Source organism: Indicator indicator, chromosome 21 (assembly GCF_027791375.1).
Source record: "Indicator indicator isolate 239-I01 chromosome 21, UM_Iind_1.1, whole genome shotgun sequence".
NCBI lineage: Eukaryota > Metazoa > Chordata > Aves > Piciformes > Indicatoridae > Indicator > Indicator indicator.
Window position 1 is genome coordinate 13,923,205 of NC_072030.1, and position 17,977 is coordinate 13,941,181.

The 17,977-nt window shown below is 55.3% G+C and overlaps 1 protein-coding gene across 1 annotated transcript in view; it reads left to right on the forward strand.

Moving 5' to 3' along the window:
• The window catches only part of MYRF (myelin regulatory factor), an 87,223-nt gene that overhangs the window by 22,762 nt on the left and 46,484 nt on the right, over nucleotides 1-17,977 (forward strand). The window contains exons 2-3 of the mRNA XM_054390423.1: nucleotides 8,075-8,162; nucleotides 9,292-9,630. Coding sequence (XP_054246398.1) covers nucleotides 8,075-8,162; nucleotides 9,292-9,630 — 427 coding nt within the window. The remainder of the gene's footprint in view (nucleotides 1-8,074; nucleotides 8,163-9,291; nucleotides 9,631-17,977) is intronic.

Below are 17,977 nucleotides of genomic sequence, written 5' to 3' on the forward strand. Positions count from 1 at the left end.
AGTATGGAAAAAAATGGATTATTCTAGTAATATTAGGGGAATATTTTCCAATCTCGTACCTTTGAGAGAAAAAAATCAGGTAATCAAAATGCAGTCATTCAAAACTGTGGAAAGGGGATTAAAGTGCATGATTGTTGGGGAAGAGAAGTTCAAAACATGGAATTTTATACTTGGGGACAGTAATTCTCCATTTATTTTTATTTTTTCACAGACAAAAAACATGTTTCCATAACTTCAGCTACAGCCATTACGTGTTGAGACATGTGCTATAGTCTCCAGGGAAAGCCATGGCTGTCGGACGACGGATTGACTTGTGTGTGGCCTTAATGGGGCCTAAAATTTCTACTAAGCATGAGACATACCTGCACGCACCTACCTTAGGATATTTTTAGTGATCAAGTTATCCAAGTTTTTTAACCATCTTGCTCATGTGTCTTAACCTTTATGTGATAGTATAAACACGTGAAATTAATCCACACTATGAAGGCAAATAATAATATTGATTTTTTTTTTTTTCTCCATTAACTTCTAGTTTTAAAAATGGCAAGCACTTGAAACAATCCAGCTATCCATTTCCTCAATGAAAGAAGCCCTCTCTGAATCATGTTTTATGAATTGAAATCTAAACCTTTGTTTTGCAAGACCCTAAGGTACAACCTTTCTGGTTCCCTGAATTATGGCAAGAAATATCAGATAAACAAGGTAGTATTTAGGAATAGGCATGTAGAAAGAATGTTTAAATAATTGTTCTTTCCTCTTTTATAGTAGACATTAAAACCATCCAGTGAAAAGAAATAGAAATTTCAAAAGCCTTCTGAAAACTTTACTATCTGTGGTGGGACTCTGAGCATCCCTTACAATGATAATGAAAGACATAGAAAATCTACACATTTTATGTGGCCTGGAAACAGAGCCCTGTGAAATTGATCAAAGTCAGGAAGGTAAGCTTACTGAAATAGCTGTGGCAGTTCTTGACTAATCATTGAATTCGGAATTTTTGAGAGGTTTTAAATTGTTTCTGGTAGTGTTTACTTAAATATAGCTGTGTTAACAGACACAGTTTGATTGAACAGGGAAATGTTTTTGACAACGTTGAAATTCCTGGAAGTTGTCCCGTCTGCTGGCACAATATCATTCCATTTTTGGCAAGTTATATTGTTCAGCAATATCTAAGCTAGTGTTTGGTGTTGAAATAGAGCCATGTGGTTGGGTTGTTGTTTCGGTTTGTTTTTTTTTTTTTTTAAATGCAAGTTATGTGAAGGTCTCCATATATCTTTGATTTCTCCTTGTCTGCTGTTGCAGAATTTCTTTCGCAATTAACTATAAAGAACTGTTCCATGAAATTTACTTCAGAGCATCTATATAATGTTGCTTAATGTTATTGTGTTAATTTTTTTTTTTCCAGAGAGTGCTAGACTTGGTTTTGTGAGGGAAGAATGTTTTCATGAGTCACTGCTTTCAGTTACATTATGGGAAAAAAAGCCCAACCAAACAAGTCTTTTTTTTCTGAATACTGTATGTGTTAATTCAATGTGCTGTCATTAAATCATATTTTTCCTCTCTCTGGTTTTGTGTGATTATTTGCTTGCTTGCTGTGTTGTATTGCTTTTATAAATTAAACTTTTTGGTTTTTTTGGGGTTTTTTGGGGTTTTTTTTGTTTTTTTTACTTTAAGAGAGAGAGAAATATATCAACAGTTGGAACTTATCAGCAAAAAATTTGAAAAGGAGAGGCAAAGATTCCTAGAAAGAGTTAAGAGAATTACGCACGCAACTGACAAAAGCAAGGATGAGAAATCTTCTTTGAAGACCAGCATGGCTCAGAGAGCCAGTCAGCTTCAAATCATACAGGAAGACCTATTGAAGAAAGCTTCTAAAACTGTAGCTTAGAGAAAGAAGTAAGTTTTTAGCAGCACTGGAAAAATATATCACTTCATTGCTTAATTCAGCAATCAAAGGTAATTAAGGCAATAGTTACAGGGAAGCTGTGATTGCCATATTAATTTTAAAATCTGACTTAAGAAAAATGTGAAAATAAGTTTTTCTGCTTGTTCAACAAGCTACTGCCTTAGTTTGTTAGTTGTCAGAAATCTTGTTTTTAAGCTCTTGCAGTTACTGGGCTTCTACTATTATGTGGAAAATATGACACAGTATTGTGGTGCTAAGCTGAATTAATTGTGTAATCTATAAGAAAGTGTTAGATGAAACAGCATGTATTTCCTTTACTCAATGTTAAGTTCTATTGCCAGAGATGAACATCCATTATCTAGTAGTCTCAAAATGAAAGAAATTAAGCTTCAGATATGCTCTTACCTGGTATTGAAATAAGTTTAAAATGTTTTATGTTTAGCATTATGGTGGCTAATGTTGGTTTATAGAAATTCCAGCAGAATGGGATTTAATAGTATTTCCTAGTGGCTGTAAGTGTTTGTAAGTGTGTAATGGCTAATTCACTCTTGGCACTAATAATTATCTATGAATTGGATAAATTGAGGTAAAGTGTCCTGAATTCCTCTGTGTAAGCAATGAAGTATTAATACATTTCATTTACCAAAATTAAAAATACTAGAATTGGAATTGGTGATAAGAAAATATATACAATACCTGAATAAAGCTGAGATTTGTGCTTTGGTGCTGGTTTTGTGACACATTCCAATTTCAGATTAACAAAGAAATCCTTCTCAAATTTCTGCACTTGAGAAACGATTGGAAGAAAAGACTATTGCTTATTCCACTGTCTGCAAACAAGAAATTTCTGAGCTGGAACAGAAACTCATGTAAAATGTTATCAGTGAGAAACTACATATTATGTAAAAACATTAAATGGAGATTACAGTCTTAAGTTAAAGCTGTATTAATTCCATACATTCAGAATGGATCTGAACTTTTGGGATCCCCAGGTTTTAAAAAAACCTGAATTATGCCGGTTACAATGTAACTTTTTCCTCTGCCCCTCTTTTTGAACATGTTATATAGATTGACAGGTTACTTTTTTTTTTTGTTCTTTTGAAGGAACCCTTAAGGTGGCAGTGAAACCTCTGGTCCCTATTGAGATCAGTGTACATGCCATTTGTCCGCCCACCACGTATGTGATCAAGTGTCGTTTAAGCGAGCCGCTAATTCCGCACCACAATCTTAATTATCAGTCGGGAGAACAGTAGACTTTCACCTACCTCGAGCATATCCCAGCAACGTACAATGCACTGATGCTCAACCAGCAAAGAACCAAGGCCGAGACCTGACTTAAACCCAGCAATGCGACACAACACACGGCACACCAAGAGAGCCTACAGATTCTGGGTTGCATAGGAAGAGAACTGCTCTCCTCAGCCACCAGACCCACTCTATTTATCTTTGTGAAGGAAGGGTGAGAAAGGGGAGCAGATGGAGTTGGGAGGGGATGTGTGAGCAGGGTAGCAGGGTAAGGACCCAAGAGGAGGACAGGATGTAGGAAATGTGCAGGTTTGGGACTTTCTTTGCAGCAGCAGTGACTGAAAAGAGTTGGGAAAGAGAAGGTTGTCCTGGAGGGGTTTGCTCCAAGGAGTTGTTCCAGGTGGAGCAGATGGAGCTGGGATGTGGTGTGAGAGCAGGGTGGCAGTGTAAGGACCAAGAGGAGGAGAGGACTTAGGGAGCAGGCAGGTTTGGGAGTGTCTTTGCAGCAGCAACAACTCAAAGAGTTGGGAAAGAGAAGGTTGTCCTGGAAGGCTTGGCCCTGAGGAGTGTCCAAGGAGGTCAGGGTGTTAGGAGGGGCTGAAGGACTTGGTCCTGGTGCCCACCTGAGCTGTTGGTTGTGTGTGTGGAGAGCCCTCAGAAGCTGGTTTGTAGGACAGTGCTCTTTGGCTACCAGCCAGAAGTCATCCTGCTGAGCTTTGGGGGACACCAAGGTGGCTGTGGGGGACAGGAGATGTCCCATGCTGGTGGGGCAGGGGCTGGAGCAGAGGCAGGAGGTGCTCCATGGGGACTGCTGCTGTTGGCCCCAGTGAGAGGGCAAACACTGGCAGCAGGAAGGAGCTCAGAGCTTCTCTGGGCTGCTCCTCTCTTTTGCTGGGCTGAGGAGAGGTGGGAGCCTGTCCTGATCTTCCCAAGGTCCCTCCTTGGTGGCCTCCTGCTTCCTCCTAATCCCCACTTGGGAGGGGGTGGGGAGGGAGCTTTGTTAGTGCCCTTGGGAGCTCGTGACTGGAGGGAGAAGTATGAGCTCCTGATTCTGCACCTCAGCTGGGGAGAGTCCCTGTGGGAGCTGTGGGGGTGGGACATGTCCTGTGGGAGCTGTGGGGGGTGGGACATGTCCTGTGGGAGCTGTGGGGGGTGGGAGAGTCCCTGTGGGAGCTGTGGGGGTGGGAGAGTCCCTGTGGGAGCTGTGGGGGTGGGACATGTCCTGTGGGAGCCAAAGCCCAGCAGAGCTCTTATCTCCTCTCACCTCATGGTGCTTATCTCACCCTCCTGCTGGCTCTCAGCTGAGGGCTCCTGAAGGTGACACCTGAGACAAGGTAGCCCAGAAAGAGGAGAGCCCAGCACCCCTCTGCCTGCTGAGGATCTGAGGAACAAGGGCCAGGACTAGAGGGAATGGCCTCAAGTAGCCCCAGAGCAGGTGTAGGTTGGACATGAGGAACAATTTCCTGCCCTTGAGGGTTGTCAAGGTCTGTCCCAGGCTGCCCAGGGCAGTGGTGCAGTCCCCATCCCCGCAGGGGTTCCCAAGCCCTGGAGCTGTGGTGCTGAGGGCCATGGGTTGGTGGTGCCCTGGCAGTGCTGGGGGAAGGGTTGGACTCCAGGATCTTCAAGGTCTCTTCCAACCCAAACAATTCCCTGATCCTATGACCTCTTATCCTTTCTGGCCAGGTCCTGAGCTCCTCTTCTCTATGGAGAAGCTCCTGGAGTTTGAAGGCATGAGGGAAGCCCCTTGGGGTCAGGCTAGACTTGGGAGAGGCTGGTGGGAAGACATCAAAATTGGTCAAGAGCCTTTTTGGTTTGGCTTCTTTGAACCTGGGGCAGCAGCCTGGAAGTTGGGCAGCAGAGAAGGTTGCTGATAGCTCTTCTGGTTGAGGTTTGGCAGGCATGGTGTGATCCCTGGCTTGGTCCCCTTGGCCAAGAAGAAGGCAGCAGCCAGTGGGGACAGCTCACCCCTGGCAGAAAGGCTTTGGGCCAAAGCTGAGGAAGTCCCAGAGGCCAAGGAGCAGCTGCTTGTGCAAGAGTTGGCTGAGCAGAGCCAGGTGTGGGCAGGAGCAGGATGGAGCTGAGGTGCTCAGGGGTGAGGAGGGACAAGAGTTGGCTGAGCAGAGCCAGGTGTGGGCAGGAGCAGGATGGAGCTGAGGTGCTCAGGGATGAGGAGGGACAAGAGTTGGCTGAGCAGAGCCAGGTGTGGGCAGGAGCAGGATGGAGCTGAGGTGCTCAGGGACAGGGCAGCCATGGTGCTGGCCAGCAGTGAGCTGTTCTGCTCAGCCATCACTCCAAGCAGGACAACAGGGGTGGTTGCTGCCACGTCAGTGGCACTTCAGGAGAGGTGGTGGTTGTCACAGAGCAGGATTCCTGTGCTGTGGGACCTCAGAGGCTCTACCTGCCCTCTCCTCTCCTCTCCTCTCCTCTCCTCTCCTCTCCTCTCCTCTCCTCTCCTCTCCTCTCCTCTCCTCTCCTCTCCTCTCCTCTCCTCTCCTCCTCCTCTCCTCTCCTCTCCTCTCCTCTCCTCTCCTCTCCTCTCCTCTCCTCTCCTCTCCTCTCCTCTCCTCTCCTCCTCTCCTCTCCTCTCCTCTCCTCTCCTCTCCTCTCCTCTCCTCTCCTCTCCTCTCCTCTCCTCTCCTCTCCTCTCCTCTCCTCTCCTCTCCTCACCATGATGCTCTCCTGGCAGCAGCAGCACGTGTGTGCATGGAATCATTTATGTTGGAAAAGACCTGGAAGATCATGGAGTCTCCAACCCTTCCCCCAGCACTGCCAGGGCACCACCAACCCATGGCCCTCAGCACCACAGCTCCAGGGCTTGGAAACCCCTCCAGGGATGGGGACTGCACCACTGCCAGGTCACCACTAAACAGTGGCACTCAGCACCACATCTGCTTGAAACCCCTCCAGGGATTCAACCATTGCCCTGGGCAGCCTCTTCCAGGCCTTGACAGCCCTCAAGGATGAGAAATTGTTCCTCATGCCTAACCTAAACCTGCCCTGGGGGAAGCTTGAGGCCATTTCCTCTCGTCCTGTCACTTGTTCCTTGGGAGAAGAGCCTGAGCCCCACCTTTCAAGGCATCCTGTCATGGCAAGAGTGGACTTGATGATCTTAAAGGTCTCTCCCAACCAAAACAATTCCCTGGTTCTATGATGAGTTTGTGTGGGAGCAGATCTCCACCGTGGGGGTGGATGGTGCACAGAGGGTTAGGTCTCTCCACACAAACACCACCTCAGGCTGGGGTTTGTGGGGGATTTTTTTTTCCCTCTAGGCAGGGCTAGCAAGGGAGAGATCCCTCCATCCACACCCCCACTCTGTCCTCTTGGCAGAATTCCTGCCTGGATTTAGTTCTGGGCTTGGTATGAAAGGGATTTGCAGAGGGGAGCCTTGGATTGGCCAGGGGTGGCCTCAAACCTCCCATCCTGGTGTTTGTGGTTCAGCAGCTGACCTCCTCCCCAAGGCATGGGCTGTGGGGAGGAGGCTGAGGGGGGGAGGGGAGGTCAGGGTCTTCTCCTAGGCAAGGGCCATGGTGCTGTGACCTGGAGCCAAGGAGGGCTTTCAGGCAGGGCTGTCGCTGCACCCCGAGCTCGGGCAGCTGGAGCTCCTCTGCCAGCCTCTTGGCAGTGCCCTTGGCACCCAGGCTTGGGTTGGCAGCGACCCCAGAGGGCTGCAGGCTCCCACTTCTGAGAGGCAGATAAAGAAAGCACTTTGTCAACAGCCCCAGCCCTGCTTCCCCAGAGCAGGAGTGGGGAGGAGGAGGAAGAGGTCTGTGGGAGGAAGGAGAGGGAAAGTCCATCCCTTGCCCATGGAGGAGAGGGGGTGAAAGGCAGAGGAGGAGGGGAAGGGGAAGGGGAAGGAGAGGGGGAAAAGGGAGAGGAGAAGGAGGGGAAGGAGGAGGAGAAGGAGAGGGAGAAGTACGAGAAGGAGGAAAAGGACAGGAGAAGGGGGAGGGAGAAAAAGGAGGAGAAGGAGAGGAGGAAAAGGGAGAGGAGAAGGAAGAGAAGGAGAAGGAGAAGGAGAAGTAGGAGAAGAGGACAGGAGGAGGAGGAGGAGGGAGAAAAAGGAGGAGGAGAAGGAGAAGGAGGAGAGGGGGGAAGGGAGGATGAGGAGGAAGAGAGAAGGGGATGGAGAAAAAGGAAGAGAAGGAGAGGAGGTGGAAGAGATGGAGAGGAGAAGGAGGAGGAAGAACAGGAAGAGAACAGGAGGAGGAGGGAGAAAAAGGAGGAGGAGGTGGAAGAGAAGGAGGAGAAGGAGTAGAAGCGGTAGAAGAAGGAGAGGAGGAGGAGAGAAGGGGATGGGAAAAAGGAGAAGGAGAGGAGGTGGAAGAGAAGGACAGGAGGAGAGGGGGAAGGAGGAGAGGATAAGGAGGAGGACAAGGGGAGAGAGGAGGAGGGGAGGGGGGGATGGAGACACAAAGGAGGAAAAGGAGAAACAGGAGGAGGAAGAGAAGGAGGAGGTGAGGAGCAGGAGGGGAGAGGGGGAAGGAGAAGGAGAAGGGCTCCTGTGTGCTCAAGAGCTGATCCAGAGCTGATCCAGAGCTGCCATGGCAGCAGTGGAGAAATTCCAACAGGTTCTGCAGAGTGGAGGCAAGGATCCAAAGGGGCAGGGACCATCTTTCCCAGAGCACCCCTGAGCCCATGCCTACAGCCCTGTCTCCAAAGGGACTGTCCCTCCAGCAGCTCTGGCCAGGCCAAGCAGCTCCTGACAAAGCTCTTGGAGGCCACATCAGCCCCAAGCTGCTGGTGGTGGTGGTGGCTGGGCAAGACCTGGCCCTGGTGCTGTGTGGAGCCATGTGGAGCTTAGCTCAGGTGTGAGCCCATGCTGTCACCTCCCTCCCACATGGCCTCACCTCCCACAGGTGTTCCTGACCTGCAAAGCAAGGACCTTCCACCTCCTCATGCTCTCCACCTCCTGTCCCCTCACAGGCCATGACATCAACGGAGCTCTGGAGCCATCTAACATTGACACCAGCATCCTGGAGGAGTACATCAGCAAGGAGGACTCCCCAGACATGTAAGTGCTTCCCTTGCTCCACAGCAGGACCAAGGGTCACTGCTGTCTGCTGTGGGAGGTGTTGAGCCACCCCCAGCCCTGCACTTCTGGCTGTCTTTCTGCCCCTCCTAAAGTCCTCCACTCATTTCTCCTCTCTCTTCTGGACTTCTCACTTTTGAATCTCCTCCATCTCTTCTTCTGTCCTCTCTTTCTCTCGCTCTCTTTTTTTTTTTTCCCCTTCCTGAGGGCACCACTAAAGACTTTTCCTTCATTTGAGCAATGGAGAAGCAAGCACTAGGAGCTCAGTGTCAACACAAGTGGGGAGAAGGGGAGGGAAAGGTCTCCCTGTGTCCCCCAACGCTGGCAAAGAGAGGGGGAGCAGACCTGGGGAGCAGGAAGGGTCATCAGGGCCACAGGGCTGGGGCAAGACCTTCAGGGGTGCTGTGACAAAGTGTCCCTGTGCCAGTCTGGAGGGTGAAGCACAGTGAGCAGGCAGAGTCATCAGATGGCTTTGGTTGGAAGACACCTCGAAGGTCATGGAGTCTCCAACCCTTCCCCCAGCACTGCCAGGGCACCACCAACCCATGGCCCTCAGCACCACAGCTCCAGGGCTTGGAAACCCCTCCAGGGCTGGGGACTCCACCACTGCCCTGGGCAGCCTGGGCCAGGCTTGGCCAACCCCTCTGGGTGAGGAGATTTCTCCTCATGTCCAACCTAACCCTCTGTTGGTGCAGCCTGAGGCCCTTTCCTCTTGTCCTGCCACTTGTCCCTTGGCAGAACAAGAGCCCAGCTGGCTCCAGCCTCCTTGCAGGGAGTTGCAGAGAGCCAGGAGGTCTCCCCTCAGCCTCAGCTCTTGCTGCCTCCTGCTGTCTTCCCAAACCTTGAGGCTGCTGTCCTGAGCCTTTGTGGCCTTCACAGCTCCACAGCTGGAATTTGCACCCTCGGGGTCCCACCACTACCAGTGCCCACCCTGCCTCCCTGGATGCTCCTGCTGGTGCCACCACACTGCTGCACGTCCTGCTGTGCCCTGGGGGTCCCACAGCACCTCGGGTGGCTCTGCCCCAGTTGCTGGGGAGGGGAGGGGAAGGCAGGGGCAGAAGGTGCCACCTAGCCTCTCCCTCTGCTGAGCTTGTCCCCTTCTCTCTCCCAGCTGCTTCCCTGACATCCCTGCTTCCACCAGCTATGCACACCCCCAGCCCTCCAGCTCAGCCACCAGCAGCCTGCCTCTTGCCAGCTCCATCAGCAGTGTGACCAACCCCAGCTCCAGTGGCTCCCTGCACCTTCCTGCCCCGGGCAGCCAGCTGCCAGCCCGCCATGGGCCCCTCCTGGCCAGCCCCTGTGGACCCAGCTATGGTGCTGCTGCTGCTGCCCACCTCAACTGCAATAACAACAATGGCATGGTGGTGCCCAAGGGCTACCTCGCTGGCCACTGCCTAAGCAACCTGGTGCCTCCAATCAAATCAGAGCCTAAGGCCTCCTATGCACCTGGGTAAGTGGGGCTGAGGGTGGCAGGATGAGGGCACAGGGTGGGGCAGGTGCTCCTCCAGGCTGCTGGGGGCCTGGAGGGGACCTGGTGTTGGTTGTGTGTGTGTCCACCCCCTCCCTGCCATCGCTGCTGGCACAGGCAGGCTGGAGGGAGCCTTTGCTTCAGATGGGGTTTGGTTTTGTTCTGCCACAAGGGCAGGTCCTGAAGGAGAACTCAGCCTCTGGGAGGTTGTTTGGTAGATCTTGTGGTTGAGGTGGAGAGGATCAGTGACCTCCTCCCACCATCTGCAGGTGATGGTGGAGCTGTTGGCTCTGGGTGAGCAGAGATGGCTCTGGGTGAGCAGAGGATGGCTCTGGGTGAGCAGAGATGGCTCTGGGTGAGCAGAGGATGGCTCTGGTGAGCAGAGGATGGCTCTGGGTGAGCAGAGATGGCTCTGGGTGAGCAGAGATGGCTCTGGCTGAGCAGAGGATGGCTCTGGGTGGTCAGAGGATGGCTCTGGGTGAGCAGAGATGGCTCTGGGTGGTCAGAGGATGGCTCTGGGTGAGCAGAGGATGGCTCTGGGTGAGCAGAGATGGCTCTGGGTGAGCAGAGATGGCTCTGGGTGAGCAGAGATGGCTCTGGGTGAGCAGAGGATGGTTCTGGGTGAGCAGAGGATGGCTCTGGGTGAGCAGAGGATGGCTCTGGGTGAGCAGAGATGGCTCTGGGTGAGCAGAGATGGCTCTGGGTGAGCAGAGATGGCTCTGGGTGAGCAGAGATGGCTCTGGGTGAGCAGAGATGGCTCTGGGTGAGCAGAGATGGCTCTGGGTGAGCAGAGGATGGCTCTGGGTGAGCAGAGATGGCTCTGGGTGGTCAGAGGATGGCTCTGGGTGAGCAGAGGATGGCTCTGGGTGAGCAGAGATGGCTCTGGGTGAGCAGAGGATGGCTCTGGGTGAGCAGAGATGGCTCTGGGTGAGCAGAGGATGGCTCTGGGTGAGCAGAGATGGCTCTGGGTGAGCAGAGATGGCTCTGGGTGAGGAGAGATGGCTCTGGGTGAGCAGAGGATGGCTCTGGGTGAGCAGAGGATGGCTCTGGGTGAGCAGAGATGGCTCTGGGTGTGCAGAGGATGGCTCTGGGTGAGCAGAGATGGCTCTGGGTGAGCAGAGGATGGCTCTGGGTGAGCAGAGATGGCTCTGGGTGGTCAGAGGATGGCTCTGGGTGAGCAGAGGATGGCTCTGGGTGAGCAGAGGATGGCTCTGGGTGAGCAGAGGATGGCTCTGGGTGAGCAGAGATGGCTCTGGGTGAGCAGAGATGGCTCTGGGTGAGCAGAGGATGGCTCTGGGTGAGCAGAGATGGCTCTGGGTAGCAGAGGATGGCTCTGGGTGAGCAGAGGATGGCTCTGGGTGAGCAGAGGATGGCTCTGGGTGAGCAGAGATGGCTCTGGGTGAGCAGAGGATGGCTCTGGGTGAGCAGAGATGGCTCTGGGTGAGCAGAGATGGCTCTGGGTGAGCAGAGATGGCTCTGGGTGGTCAGAGGATGGCTCTGGGTGAGCAGAGATGGCTCTGGGTGAGCAGAGATGGCTCTGGGTGAGCAGAGATGGCTCTGGGTGAGCAGAGGATGGCTCTGGGTGAGCAGAGATGGCTCTGGGTGAGCAGAGGATGGCTCTGGGTGAGCAGAGATGGCTCTGGGTGAGCAGAGATGGCTCTGGGTGAGCAGAGATGGCTCTGGGTGGCAGAGGATGGCTCTGGGTGAGCAGAGATGGCTCTGGGTGAGCAGAGATGGCTCTGGGTGAGCAGAGATGGCTCTGGGTGAGCAGAGATGGCTCTGGGTGGTCAGAGGATGGCTCTGGGTGAGCTGAGGATGGCTCTGGGTGAGCAGAGATGGCTCTGGGTGAGCAGAGATGGCTCTGGGTGGTCAGAGGATGGCTCTGGGTGAGCAGAGATGGCTCTGGGTGAGCAGAGATGGCTCTGGGTGAGCAGAGGATGGCTCTGGGTGAGCAGAGGATGGCTCTGGGTGAGCAGAGATGGCTCTGGGTGAGCAGAGGATGGCTCTGGGTGGTCAGAGGATGGCTCTGGGTGAGCAGAGATGGCTCTGGGTGGTCAGAGGATGGCTCTGGGTGAGCAGAGGATGGCTCTGGGTGAGCAGAGATGGCTCTGGGTGGTCAGAGGATGGCTCTGGGTGAGCAGAGGATGGCTCTGGGTGAGCAGAGGATGGCTCTGGGTGAGCAGAGGATGGCTCTGGGTGGTCAGAGGATGGCTCTGGGTGAGCAGAGGATGGCTCTGGGTGAGCAGAGGATGGCTCTGGGTGAGCAGAGGATGGCTCTGGGTGAGCAGAGATGGCTCTGGGTGGTCAGAGGATGGCTCTGGGTGAGCAGAGATGGCTCTGGGTGAGCAGAGATGGCTCTGGGTGAGCAGAGATGGCTCTGGGTGAGCACAGGATGGCTCTGGGTGAGCAGAGATGGCTCTGGGTGAGCAGAGATGGCTCTGGGTGAGCAGAGGATGGCTCTGGGTGAGCAGAGATGGCTCTGGGTGAGCAGAGGATGGCTCTGGGTGAGCAGAGGATGGCTCTGGGTGAGCAGAGATGGCTCTGGGTGAGCAGAGATGGCTCTGGGTGAGCAGAGGATGGCTCTGGGTGAGCAGAGATGGCTCTGGGTGAGCAGAGATGGCTCTGGGTGGCAGAGATGGCTCTGGGTGAGCAGAGATGGCTCTGGGTGAGCAGAGGATGGCTCTGGGTGAGCAGAGGATGGCTCTGGGTGAGCAGAGGATGGCTCTGGGTGAGCAGAGGATGGCTCTGGGTGATCAGAGGATGGCTCTGGGTGAGCAGAGATGGCTCTGGGTGAGCAGAGGATGGCTCTGGGTGAGCAGAGATGGCTCTGGGTGAGCAGAGATGGCTCTGGGTGGTCAGAGATGGCTCTGGGTGAGCAGAGGATGGCTCTGGGTGAGCAGAGATGGCTCTGGGTGAGCAGAGATGGCTCTGGGTGAGCAGAGATGGCTCTGGGTGAGCAGAGGATGGCTCTGGGTGAGCAGAGATGGCTCTGGGTGAGCAGAGATGGCTCTGGGTGGTCAGAGGATGGCTCTGGGTGAGCAGAGATGGCTCTGGGTGAGCAGAGATGGCTCTGGGTGAGCAGAGATGGCTCTGGGTGAGCAGAGGATGGCTCTGGGTGAGCAGAGGATGGCTCTGGGTGAGCAGAGATGGCTCTGGGTGAGCAGAGATGGCTCTGGGTGAGCAGAGATGGCTCTGGGTGAGCAGAGATGGCTCTGGGTGAGCAGAGGATGGCTCTGGGTGAGCAGAGATGGCTCTGGGTGAGCAGAGGATGGCTCTGGGTGAGCAGAGATGGCTCTGGGTGAGCAGAGGATGGCTCTGGGTGAGCAGAGATGGCTCTGGGTGGTCAGAGGATGGCTCTGGGTGAGCAGAGATGGCTCTGGGTGAGCAGAGATGGCTCTGGGTGAGCAGAGGATGGCTCTGGGTGAGCAGAGATGGCTCTGGGTGGTCAGAGGATGGCTCTGGGTGAGCAGAGGATGGCTCTGGGTGAGCAGAGGATGGCTCTGGGTGAGCAGAGGATGGCTCTGGGTGAGCAGAGGATGGCTCTGGGTGAGCAGAGATGGCTCTGGGTGAGCAGAGGATGGCTCTGGGTGAGCAGAGGATGGCTCTGGGTGAGCAGAGGATGGCTCTGGGTGAGCAGAGATGGCTCTGGGTGAGCAGAGATGGCTCTGGGTGAGCAGAGGATGGCTCTGGGTGAGCAGAGATGGCTCTGGGTGAGCAGAGATGGCTCTGGGTGAGCAGAGATGGCTCTGGGTGAGCAGAGATGGCTCTGGGTGAGCAGAGGATGGCTCTGGGTGAGCAGAGGATGGCTCTGGGTGAGCAGAGGATGGCTCTGGGTGAGCAGAGATGGCTCTGGGTGAGCAGAGATGGCTCTGGGTGAGCAGAGATGGCTCTGGGTGAGCAGAGGATGGCTCTGGGTGAGCAGAGATGGCTCTGGGTGAGCAGAGATGGCTCTGGGTGAGCAGAGATGGCTCTGGGTGAGCAGAGATGGCTCTGGGTGAGCAGAGATGGCTCTGGGTGAGCAGAGGATGGCTCTGGGTGAGCAGAGATGGCTCTGGGTGAGCAGAGGATGGCTCTGGGTGAGCAGAGGATGGCTCTGGGTGAGCAGAGATGGCTCTGGGTGAGCAGAGATGGCTCTGGGTGAGCAGAGGATGGTTCTGGGTGTGCAGAGGATGGCTCTGGGTGAGCAGAGATGGCTCTGGGTGGTCAGAGATGGCTCTGGGTGAGCAGAGATGGCTCTGGGTGAGCAGAGATGGCTCTGGGTGAGCAGAGGATGGCTCTGGGTGAGCAGAGATGGCTCTGGGTGAGCAGAGGATGGCTCTGGGTGAGCAGAGATGGCTCTGGGTGAGTCAGAGGATGGCTCTGGGTGAGCAGAGGATGGCTCTGGGTGAGCAGAGATGGCTCTGGGTGAGCAGAGGATGGCTCTGGGTGAGCAGAGATGGCTCTGGGTGAGCAGAGGATGGCTCTGGGTGAGCAGAGATGGCTCTGGGTGAGCAGAGGATGGCTCTGGGTGAGCAGAGATGGCTCTGGGTGAGCAGAGATGGCTCTGGGTGAGCAGAGGATGGCTCTGGGTGAGCAGAGGATGGCTCTGGGTGAGCAGAGATGGCTCTGGGTGAGCAGAGATGGCTCTGGGTGAGCAGAGATGGCTCTGGGTGAGCAGAGGATGGCTCTGGGTGAGCAGAGATGGCTCTGGGTGGCAGAGGATGGCTCTGGGTGAGCAGAGGATGGCTCTGGGTGAGCAGAGATGGCTCTGGGTGAGCAGAGATGGCTCTGGGTGAGCAGAGATGGCTCTGGGTGAGCAGAGATGGCTCTGGGTGGTCAGAGATGGCTCTGGGTGAGCAGAGGATGGCTCTGGGTGAGCAGAGATGGCTCTGGGTGAGCAGAGGATGGCTCTGGGTGGTCAGAGGATGGCTCTGGGTGAGCAGAGGATGGCTCTGGGTGAGCAGAGATGGCTCTGGGTGAGCAGAGATGGCTCTGGGTGAGCAGAGATGGCTCTGGGTGAGCAGAGATGGCTCTGGTGGTCAGAGATGGCTCTGGGTGAGCAGAGATGGCTCTGGGTGAGCAGAGGATGGCTCTGGGTGAGCAGAGGATGGCTCTGGGTGGCAGAGATGGCTCTGGGTGAGCAGAGATGGCTCTGGGTGGCAGAGGATGGCTCTGGGTGAGCAGAGATGGCTCTGGGTGAGCAGAGGATGGCTCTGGGTGAGCAGAGATGGCTCTGGGTGTGCAGAGGATGGCTCTGGGTGAGCAGAGATGGCTCTGGGTGAGCAGAGGATGGCTCTGGGTGAGCAGAGGATGGCTCTGGGTGAGCAGAGATGGCTCTGGGTGAGCAGAGATGGCTCTGGGTGAGCAGAGATGGCTCTGGGTGAGCAGAGATGGCTCTGGGTGAGCAGAGATGGCTCTGGGTGAGCAGAGGATGGCTCTGGGTGAGCAGAGGATGGCTCTGGGTGAGCAGAGATGGCTCTGGGTGGTCAGAGGATGGCTCTGGGTGAGCAGAGATGGCTCTGGGTGAGCAGAGATGGCTCTGGGTGAGCAGAGATGGCTCTGGGTGAGCAGAGGATGGCTCTGGGTGAGCAGAGGATGGCTCTGGGTGAGCAGAGGATGGCTCTGGGTGAGCAGAGATGGCTCTGGGTGAGCAGAGGATGGCTCTGGGTGAGCAGAGGATGGCTCTGGGTGAGCAGAGATGGCTCTGGGTGAGCAGAGATGGCTCTGGGTGAGCAGAGATGGCTCTGGGTGAGCAGAGATGGCTCTGGGTGAGCAGAGGATGGCTCTGGGTGAGCAGAGGATGGCTCTGGGTGAGCAGAGGATGGCTCTGGGTGGCAGAGATGGCTCTGGGTGAGCAGAGATGGCTCTGGGTGAGTCAGAGGATGGCTCTGGGTGAGCAGAGATGGCTCTGGGTGAGCAGAGGATGGCTCTGGGTGAGCAGAGATGGCTCTGGGTGAGCAGAGGATGGCTCTGGGTGAGCAGAGGATGGCTCTGGGTGAGCAGAGATGGCTCTGGGTGAGCAGAGGATGGCTCTGGGTGAGCAGAGATGGCTCTGGGTGAGGAGAGGATGGCTCTGGGTGAGCAGAGATGGCTCTGGGTGTGCAGAGGATGGCTCTGGGTGAGCAGAGATGGCTCTGGGTGAGCAGAGGATGGCTCTGGGTGAGCAGAGATGGCTCTGGGTGAGCAGAGATGGCTCTGGGTGAGCAGAGATGGCTCTGGGTGAGCAGAGATGGCTCTGGGTGAGCAGAGATGGCTCTGGGTGGCAGAGATGGCTCTGGGTGAGCAGAGATGGCTCTGGGTGAGCAGAGGATGGCTCTGGGTGAGCAGAGATGGCTCTGGGTGAGCAGAGATGGCTCTGGGTGAGCAGAGATGGCTCTGGGTGAGCAGAGATGGCTCTGGGTGAGCAGAGATGGCTCTGGGTGAGCAGAGGATGGCTCTGGGTGAGCAGAGATGGCTCTGGGTGAGCAGAGGATGGCTCTGGGTGAGCAGAGGATGGCTCTGGGTGAGCAGAGATGGCTCTGGGTGAGCAGAGATGGCTCTGGGTGGATGCTTGAGAGAGATGGCTCTGGGTGAGCAGAGATGGCTCTGGGTGAGCAGAGATGGCTCTGGGTGAGCAGAGGATGGCTCTGGGTGAGCAGAGATGGCTCTGGGTGAGCAGAGATGGCTCTGGGTGAGCAGAGGATGGCTCTGGGTGAGCAGAGGATGGCTCTGGGTGAGCAGAGATGGCTCTGGGTGAGCAGAGATGGCTCTGGGTGAGCAGAGATGGCTCTGGGTGAGCAGAGATGGCTCTGGGTGAGCAGAGGATGGCTCTGGGTGAGCAGAGATGGCTCTGGGTGGTCAGAGATGGCTCTGGGTGAGCAGAGATGGCTCTGGGTGAGCAGAGGATGGCTCTGGGTGAGCAGAGATGGCTCTGGGTGAGCAGAGATGGCTCTGGGTGGTCAGAGATGGCTCTGGGTGAGCAGAGATGGCTCTGGGTGAGCAGAGGATGGCTCTGGGTGAGCAGAGATGGCTCTGGGTGAGCAGAGATGGCTCTGGGTGAGCAGAGGATGGCTCTGGGTGAGCAGAGGATGGCTCTGGGTGAGCAGAGATGGCTCTGGGTGAGCAGAGGATGGCTCTGGGTGAGCAGAGATGGCTCTGGGTGAGCAGAGATGGCTCTGGGTGAGCAGAGGATGGCTCTGGGTGAGCAGAGATGGCTCTGGGTGAGCAGAGGATGGCTCTGGGGGAGCAGAGATGGCTCTGGGTGAGCAGAGGATGGCTCTGGGTGAGCAGAGGATGGCTCTGGGTGAGCAGAGGATGGCTCTGGGTGAGCAGAGATGGCTCTGGGTGAGCAGAGGATGGCTCTGGGTGAGCAGAGATGGCTCTGGGTGAGCAGAGATGGCTCTGGGTGAGCAGAGGATGGCTCTGGGTGAGCAGAGATGGCTCTGGGTGAGCAGAGGATGGCTCTGGGTGAGCAGAGGATGGCTCTGGGTGAGCAGAGATGGCTCTGGGTGAGCAGAGATGGCTCTGGGTGAGCACAGATGGCTCTGGGTGGTCAGAGATGGCTCTGGGTGAGCAGAGATGGCTCTGGGTGAGCAGAGATGGCTCTGGGTGAGCAGAGGATGGCTCTGGGTGAGCAGAGATGGCTCTGGGTGAGCAGAGATGGCTCTGGGTGAGCAGAGATGGCTCTGGGTGAGCAGAGGATGGCTCTGGGTGAGCAGAGGATGGCTCTGGGTGAGCAGAGATGGCTCTGGGTGAGCAGAGGATGGCTCTGGGTGAGCAGAGATGGCTCTGGGTGAGCAGAGGATGGCTCTGGGTGAGCAGAGGATGGCTCTGGGTGAGCAGAGATGGCTCTGGGTGAGCAGAGGATGGCTCTGGGTGAGCAGAGGATGGCTCTGGGTGAGCAGAGGATGGCTCTGGGTGAGCAGAGATGGCTCTGGGTGAGCAGAGATGGCTCTGGGTGAGCAGAGGATGGCTCTGGGTGAGCAGAGGATGGCTCTGGGTGAGCAGAGATGGCTCTGGGTGAGCAGAGATGGCTCTGGGTGGCAGAGATGGCTCTGGGTGAGCAGAGGATGGCTCTGGGTGAGCAGAGATGGCTCTGGGTGAGCAGAGATGGCTCTGGGTGGCAGAGATGGCTCTGGGTGAGCAGAGGATGGCTCTGGGTGAGCAGAGGATGGCTCTGGGTGAGCAGAGGATGGCTCTGGGTGAGCAGAGGATGGCTCTGGGTGAGCAGAGGATGGCTCTGGGTGAGCAGAGGATGGCTCTGGGTGAGCAGAGATGGCTCTGGGTGAGCAGAGGATGGCTCTGGGTGAGCAGAGATGGCTCTGGGTGAGCAGAGGATGGCTCTGCTGCACATCTCCAAGTGTGTGGTGGG